We start from the raw sequence: 8,067 nt of genomic DNA on the forward strand, positions 1-8,067 counted from the left end.
CAGGAGCTCCACGGTTGCAAGATGCTATTAAAGCGATGTTCACGGTACATAGTTCCTCGGTAAACTTATCATTTACCGGCCGGACCTCAAATTGCTTGAATCATCTCTTCCCCTCCCAATTCAAGTTCTAAGTAAAATAGGTTAAAAGACTACAGCCGAAGTACTAATACTAAAAAGCTACTCTATCTCTTGACCAAAAAACTTAGTCGTGCTTCAAGGTCTCTAGGAAGGTCTGAGATGGCTGGATCTTCTTGGCCTCCTCAGCCTTCTTGGAACCCAACTTCTCAGCAGAGAAGACCTTAGCGTATGGGTTCAATCTCAATAGAACCTGCTTGTTCTTCAATGGGTTCTTCTTCTGGACGTGGCTTCTCTTTTGAGTAGCCTGGCCAGCTGGTCTGACGACGGACTGGATCTCAGAAGAGTTGATGATTCTGGTAACATCGGAGGTGGAGATGATGTTGCTTGGTAGAGAGTAGCCAGACTTAGCGGAGGCAACAGACTCGGAGCCCCAGATTTGGTCCAACTTAGCAAAAGCAGACTCAGTCCAGATGACGAATCTACCCAAGTGAGCACCTGGAGCCAACTGCAACAAGCCCAAGGAAGCGACGTTAGCGGTCTCAACACCTGGGATGTTTCTGAAAGCGTTGACGATACCGTTGTCCTCAGCGTAGACGACCAATGGGCCTCTTCTCTGGGTGAATCTTCTGTTTCTGTACTTACCCTTACCAGCTCTCAACTTCTTGGACTTCAAGACCTTGACAACGTCAGAGTGAGCACCGACAGCCTTTAGAGCAGCGACAGCCTCCTTGGTCTTCTTGATGGACTCTAGGTCGGAAGAGACAACCAAAGGAATCTCTGGGATCTTCTCGACTCTGTGACCTCTAGCCAAAACTAGAGAAGCAACGGCAGAGGCAGCGATAGCGGAAGCAGTGGCGTAACGCTTCTCGTTGTGGTTGACCTTGACGTTCCACTTTCTCCACGTCTTGGTTGGAGCGAACATACGACCACCACGACACATGTTACCGAAAGCAGCCTGGCCAGATCTGTGAGTACCACCACCGCCGACACGTGGAATACGGGCGACAGCACGACCGGTACCCCAGGACTCGGCGGAAGTCTGGTGACCAGCCTTCTCGGAGACGGCGTAAGCCTGTCTCTTGTTCTTGTTCACAGAGGTGAAGACAGAGTGAACAATGTCTGGACGGATTGGAGCAGAGAAGACTGCTGGTAGAGGTAGAGCAGCAGAGCTGGACTCACCGGTCAAAGCGTGGACGGTAACTTGTGGACGAGACATTACTTGTTCGTGATGATGGTGTAAGAAGGATCCAAATGAACTAATGGAACTATCCACAAGTCGATGCCCTCTATCTGGCATATATATACTGAAAAATTTTTCACCGACCTCGAAAATAAAAAAGAAATTCAAATGATATACAGTCACATGATATACAGTCACATGATATACACGTGATAAGCAAGTGCCAAGAGTCCAGACTCTGTAGCAGACATCATACGGTGTGGTGTATCCTCTTGGAAACACTCAGGCTACTGGTCTGGCTTTGAATGGATGGCGAGGCCTCGACCTTATCTTCAACAACTTCATGCACCTGTTCGTCCACAGATTCAATATCGTCAATGAACTCGTGAGCTCTGTTCGGATTAAATTCAGGGCCTAGGAAAACAAATATAAACATGAGAGCGGTAGAACCCCACACAAAATAGGCCATAACCCGCCCATAGTCATATATGGTCTTGCCATTGGCATCATGCCCAATTGGAAACTTCCGAGCGATGGAGCTCTCCATAGTTGAGGAGGGACTGGAAATCAGGTTACCCATCTGGTATGCAACTCCGACAAAAAATGCTTTCGTCTGAGAATCTGGGGCAAGCGAGTGCAGATGGTAGGGCACGAGACCCCAGGCGCCCTGCACAAAGAACTGAAGGAGAAAAGCATACGCCGTCATTCCACTGCCTTGCACAAACCCCCAAGGGTAGACGAGAATTGCCGCAGAAAAGACACACATGAGAATAATAAACCGCCGAGAGCTCACACTGGAAAAGCGAGATAGTAACAATCCTCCTAAAAGAGCGCCGACATTTGCCATGATATTGGTGAGCGTTGATTGATTAGACGAGTAGCCCAGCTGTTTCAGCAGCATGGTTGGGAAAAGGTCTTGGGAGGCATGTGAGAAAAAGTTGTATCCAGCCATGAGGCAGACCATGTAGATGGCAATGTACCATTCTTTCTTGAGGGACCGTAAGATCTGTGACAATGTGCTGACCTTCTCGTTGCGTTTCCTCCCCTCCTCCTTGATCCTCTGGCGCTCTTTGAATGCCTCAGTCTGTCCCAGGCACGCTCTGAACACGAAAGATAGGAAACTGACGCCAGACAAAAACCAGAAACAGCTACGCCAGCCAGGAGCAGTTGTGTCTGCAAGGGCACGTGTTAGGACGGTCGCTAGCAAAAACCCAAAGGCATAAGCTTGCTGAAAGCCCCCCGTTACCCAACTGTGAGCGCTCTTAGGGAGGTCATCCAGACATTGGGTTGTGGCAGTCCCGAAGCACCCACCCAGTTCGACACCGAAATAAGCCCTGCATGCAAGGAAATACGGAAAGCTAGTCGCAAACCCTGTCACAAGTTGTAGCACAGATATCATTCCGATGTTGATCAAAAATGAAGTCCGCTGTCCAAACCGATCTCCGACGTAGCCGTAGACAATGGCACCGATGGTTCGCGTCATCAACGCGACCGTAATTCCCCAAGTAACCTTATCTTCCCGAACATGTAAATCCTCAGCTATTTTCACAACATTCAGTGACACCAGAAAGAAGTCAGTCGCCTCGACTGTCAGGGCCAAGAAAGCACTTGCGATGAAGAGCCATGTTTTCAGCTTCACATTACTTAGCACATTGGCCGGATTCATTGTGTACTTGAACTCCTCCCACGAAGGTCTCTTTTCCGGGAACAGTTCCGTGACCCGGGTTTTCAAGTAGTACCCAACTTTGCCCATTGTGTCTTTGCCTCAGGCTACCCGCTTGAGTCGCACTCACTGTAGACAAACCAAACATATGCACCTATCAGGAAATAAATCATGTCCATTAAATACAGTCCCAGAGGGATGCCCGCTGATGGTGGAGTGAGTAATCGCTTGCAACACCAACTCTTCCATGACCTCGGTGACACGGCGTGGCTGATACAAAACCAACCAAGCGGAATTGCATGCTTGCGCGTAGCCCCGGGCGCCCTCCGGGACCCCTCCATCTAACAAGGCACGTTCGCGCACAACAGACTCCTAATTTCGCCGCAGGCGGCACTAGAGTGCTTTCCTGGAGCGGCCGAGCTTTTCCAGGAGTCGATTTACAATGCTTATTTCATCCTCTAACAGCTCTGTGCCCATTGAATGCCGCTCGGGCAGTGCTGCTAAAAGTAACGCTCGTTTCAGCGCCGCAAGTCTGCGAAGTACGGTCAGCGCCCGCCGATTCCGCCCTCCGTTTGCATTCCGTCGGCTCCACACGCTGGCCGCGGTTACAGGGCTGCGCCGCATCATGCGCCAGCCGTTCCCCGCACCCGAAAGTAGCTCTGCGAGCGCCCAGAGCGCGGGCGAAGGCTCTCCGCTGCTATCGGCGTATACTGCATCTTGCCACGAGTCCCCATCGTCTGAAGCGCCAGTAACTTTGCAGTAGAGAGCGTACCCGGTCTGCTGCCACCAGCGTAGTCGCGACACAAGACCCTGGCCTCCCTGGTTACACAATCGACGAACCTCCGGGGCAAAATGCGCGACGTCATGCGGGTTGTGCAATACCCGAAATCCATACCTCGCCAGAAGTAATGGATTGGAGAGTTCCCCATAGGTGTTGTAGATCTCAGTGTCACGCCGGATATCCGCGACAGCCCTGATATCGACACAGTCATCCGCAGGAAAAGAGAGCCAAGACGCCTCCGGAGGTGTGCCTGTACTTGTGTCTGCCGCATGATCCTCTTGTATCTTGGCCGTAAGCGACACCGGTCGTTCGACGGGTTCGCGGACGCATAGCTCCGCATTAGGCAACAGGGGTTGACTTTCGGCTTGCAAGCCAGTGTGGGAATGCCCGCATGGACCGGACTCCCCGCAGATGACGCATACATCAGCAGCGGCCTCGAAGCGGACGTGCGGGCGGGTTACATGATGGTTGAAAAGATCAGCAATAGGGACAAGGCCATTTCCATGGAAGTCGTCGATATCGAACGCTCTCGAGGCGAGCGCGTAGGTCACAGCGACAAACCGACGCAACCCGCGGGTTCGCTGATCATCGGTCTCTGGACGGCGAAGTAGCGGGGGAATCGGTAAATCGGCCTCCGTACGCCATTTGTAAGCACAAGCTACGGCGCGCTCATACCCGTCCACGACCTCGGGCTCCGCGTCAAGGGCATGGTGCAGCGTATTTAGCGCGGTGACGCGAAGGGGGTGCTTGGACTTGGCAGGCCAGAAGGACGGCGGCAGCACGAGGTTGCCCCGGGCATCTGTGTACCTGATGCTATGCAGGTACTTGCACCAGTGGCTGGCATTCCGGAACCCGGTCGTCTCGTAGATGAACGCAATCACCAGCGCGAGCATTCCATGGAGGCCCTCCTCGAGTAGGAGATTGGCAATGCTGCTGTTGGGGGCCGAAAAGACGGCGGACTTCGGAACGCGCAGCAGGACGGTGTTGGCTGCGATGTCTTCGGCTGCGAACACGCCGAGGCCACCCTCGGGCGACAGCTGGATGCTGCACTGCGGACGGAGGAATCGGCCACCTGACTCTTGCACGAATGAAAGAATATCATCGACGTCTGCCTGCTGCGTAGCTGACATGTTGAGCTGGCGGCTTCTTCAGAGATAGATCTCGAGATGAGCGTATCCGCGAGATGAGCAAGAATTAAAGAAAAAAGACAGCGAGCGGTTTAGTAAAAAAGAAGCCCTGTACGGGGCTCGAACCCGTAACCTTATGATTAAGAGTCATACGCGCTACCGATTGCGCCAACAAGGCTCTTTATGATGAAACGATCACCACGTCAATGTATAGCTCTTTCAGGTCATCCCGTGATACCGACGACAGGCATGCGGGGTATGAAATAGACTCTCCGGTTTCAAAACACCGGAAGGTTCGAAGCGGATATAGGGTCTCATTTGGGTATGAAACCATAAATCTCCACAATACCGATTACAATCGCCCTGCAAAATTCTGTAGGATCAATCTACTCGGGCGCGATTATTTCTTACAGTAGGCACTAGCGGAAACCCGTTGAACGCTTTTGATCTCGCCGCATCCCCCAACGTTGCAGCTGTCTCACGCGACCAACATGGGGTGAAATTCCGCTTTCTATTTATAGCCCCGCCTGTGACCGTTATCGTGTCGGATGGTGGACCTGGCGCCTTGAGGCTCGATAACTGTATCCGTTGGGTCATGTAGTCACCTTATAGCTATCATGATTGGCTAGGGTGCGCGATAACGCATCGTCACGCGTTCAGTGTAAAGATCAAATTCCAGATAAAATATACTTGATAAGCACCCGCGCATAAATAATTTTTTACAAGTATTAAACTTGTCTCCATCGCAGCGGGTATTTGTAACAACATGATTTGAAGACTTTCCACCTCGACCTTGCAAGAACCTCCGCTACTAGCACTGGTCCCTCGTGCCAATATGATGCAACCGGGAGTACTAGTCTGGGGTACGCTCGCAAGCCAATTATCGGGTAGCTGCGATACTAACGGACCATTGTATATGTACACGGTTCAACAGTGCATTCAAAGTTCCTAGCACCACGCACCTTGTGGTCGTAGTATCGTCCTCGTTGAGTTAATTCCCTTTGCGATACTCCAAACATTATAGTTTTAATTTGCACCGTCTTATACGTTGAGAAAGAACCAAAGATCGTGGCCACGGACAAGAGCGACCGAGCTGTTAGAAAAAGCGTTCGCTTATCACAAGCTCAGATTACGTAATCGGCATTGAGGATGACATGTACCTGCGTATACACTTCTTGGCAAATATGGAAATGACCAGCGTGTTGGGCCTGGACTTCTCACCCAATATAGCTTAAAAACCTGGATGCAGGTTGCAGCTTTAGGGAAAATGCAAGGTGAGATGACATCAATTTTACTCAAAGTGCGTAACCGTACTGGCAATTGCAAGTATTCCTGATTAAAGACAATATGAAACTTGTTCCCATCGTGGCAAGCATGAAATAATCTACTGGATATTCTGGGTCGAACCATAGTCGCCTCCTTATCCTATTAAAGCACCAGTCTTATGTATGATGTAACTTTTGTCTAATGCGTCAGCAAGTAATTATCTTTAATGCCCAGATTCCCGCATAATTAGTCGACTTGAAAATTAATATCCACTTATTTCCATGATATGGATGAAAAAGTCTTCAATAACGGGGATTACACCTGTAGGAATCAAGCAAACGTTCTGACTGCATTCTGAAAAGAAAGCAGTTTGGTCACTAGCTACATAAGTACTAGTAGCCATTCTTGTTGCTGGACATGACAGCTATGTCAGATAAGATCTTACAACAATACTAGAGCGCAAGTGGTTTAGTGGTAAAATCCATCGTTGCCATCGATGGGCCCCCGGTTCGATTCCGGGCTTGCGCATTTTTGACTTTCTCTTTTTAAGAACTGGTACGGTATCGTTGCAGGCAGATTCGTTTTCGAAAAGAGTCGCTGGCCCCGATATACCTAGCTCCGTATTCCTTTTTATTATATTTACTAGTTGACGAACAGAACATTGCTGGTGATTTCATTCTGTAGAACTTAATACAAGTTAGCTAGCTGCCTCGGTCAAATACTCTAGTATCAGAACAAATGAGTTTTAATCACTGGAAGTGGCTTTAAGAGTATGAAAGTTAAAAGTCTTGGCAAATAGTGATAGTTGTAGGAACGTTTGTATACACAGTAATAGCCATCCATATTTGAACCCGCTTCACGTACTGGCGCAATTCATTTACAATGACCCATAATACCAGCCCAGCCTATGAAGTACAGGAATGGGCTCATCCAGCACCAGTAGGAAAGCCATCTTATATGCCCAATAATATTAAGTAAGCTTGAATGGCTGCTGAACTTATAGTCGGCGTTGATATGCGTGTAATCATTCCACAGGCTGTAATCATTCCAAAGGCCTATCGAAGTTTAGAGGCTACAAACCTTATCAAAGCAGTTGCTACAGTTGGAGCAAGTTGAAAACGTTTAAGAGCAGGCAACAGTTGCCAGTAGCACTTTTAGAGGTAAATACTAGCTACTACTCAGATATGCATAGGCTTATTTTAGTAAAACTAGCAATAATTACCTGCTAGCCGCCCTTCGAAGTGCGACAAGGCCCAGATTTTAGATATGTCCATGCGTCCCGGAGTGTACAGGTGTTGGCGCATATTAATCTCCAGCGTCCACGTCTAACTTTGCCCCGGTAACCGCGGGAAATAACGTTTGGAAAATCAGTCTGTTTTCAGTAAGGAACGCCGGCTTTCCTATGAGGCAGATCTTTCCGATACAGCCGAACAGAACAGTTGCCAAATCTTGGCGGACTTCAGTTTCCAACGGACAAATAGTGTATGGGTCTCTCAGCGGTGTGGTGTATTCTCTCAGCGGTGTGGTGTATGGGTCTCTCAGCGGTGTGGTGTATGGGTCTCTCAGCGGTGTGGTGTATGGGTCTCTCAGCGGTGTGGTGTATGGGTCTCTCAGCGGTGTGGTGTATGGGTCTCTCAGCGGTGTGGTGTATGGGTCTCTCAGCGGTGTGGTGTATGGGTCTCTCAGCGGTGTGGTGTATGGGTCTCTCAGCGGTGTGGTGTATGGGTCTCTCAGCGGTGTGGTGTATGGGTCTCTCAGCGGTGTGGTGTATGGGTCTCTCAGCGGTGTGGTGTATGGGTCTCTCAGCGGTGTGGTGTATGGGTCTCTCAGCGGTGTGGTGTATGGGTCTCTCAGCGGTGTGGTGTATGGGTCTCTCAGCGGTGTGGTGTATGGGTCTCTCAGCGGTGTGGTGTATGGGTCTCTCAGCGGTGTGGTGTATGGGTCTCTCAGCGGTGTGGTGTATGGGTCTCTC

At 50.0% G+C, this 8,067-nt stretch overlaps 3 protein-coding genes and 1 non-coding gene across 4 annotated transcripts, besides 2 other annotated features; all 4 read right to left on the reverse strand.

Annotated features, from left to right (window-relative positions):
* Nucleotides 1-202: 202 nt before the first annotated feature.
* AGOS_AAR191C (60S ribosomal protein uL4) lies at nucleotides 203-1,375 on the reverse strand (the record flags this gene model as incomplete). Its single annotated transcript, NM_208087.1, has 1 exon — nucleotides 203-1,375. One exon carries the CDS (start codon nucleotides 1,373-1,375, stop codon nucleotides 203-205), a length of 1,173 nt encoding a protein of 390 aa, NP_982734.1.
* Nucleotides 1,376-1,508: 133 nt separating this feature from the next.
* Nucleotides 1,509-3,011, reverse strand: AGOS_AAR192C (AAR192Cp; the record flags this gene model as incomplete). The annotated part of the gene is made up of 1 exon (NM_208088.1): nucleotides 1,509-3,011. One exon carries the CDS (start codon nucleotides 3,009-3,011, stop codon nucleotides 1,509-1,511), a length of 1,503 nt encoding a protein of 500 aa, NP_982735.1.
* Nucleotides 3,012-3,314: 303 nt separating this feature from the next.
* Nucleotides 3,315-4,832, reverse strand: RKM3 (protein-lysine N-methyltransferase; the record flags this gene model as incomplete). Its single annotated transcript, NM_208089.1, has 1 exon — nucleotides 3,315-4,832. One exon carries the CDS (start codon nucleotides 4,830-4,832, stop codon nucleotides 3,315-3,317), a length of 1,518 nt encoding a protein of 505 aa, NP_982736.1.
* Nucleotides 4,833-4,934: 102 nt separating this feature from the next.
* Nucleotides 4,935-5,007, reverse strand: AGOS_t0028. Its single transcript has one exon. It is a non-coding gene; the product is annotated as a tRNA-Lys (tRNA).
* Nucleotides 5,008-5,052: 45 nt separating this feature from the next.
* Nucleotides 5,053-8,066: a telomere (Chromosome I right subtelomeric sequence. Shares some sequence similarity with other subtelomeric regions.).
* Nucleotides 7,605-8,067: a telomere (Chromosome I right end terminal telomere repeat. Composed of approximately 20 copies of a 24 base repeat unit, and occasionally sequence variants of this repeat.).

The sequence above is a fragment of the Eremothecium gossypii genome, chromosome I (assembly GCF_000091025.4).
Source record: "Eremothecium gossypii ATCC 10895 chromosome I, complete sequence".
Classification (NCBI taxonomy): domain Eukaryota; kingdom Fungi; phylum Ascomycota; class Saccharomycetes; order Saccharomycetales; family Saccharomycetaceae; genus Eremothecium; species Eremothecium gossypii.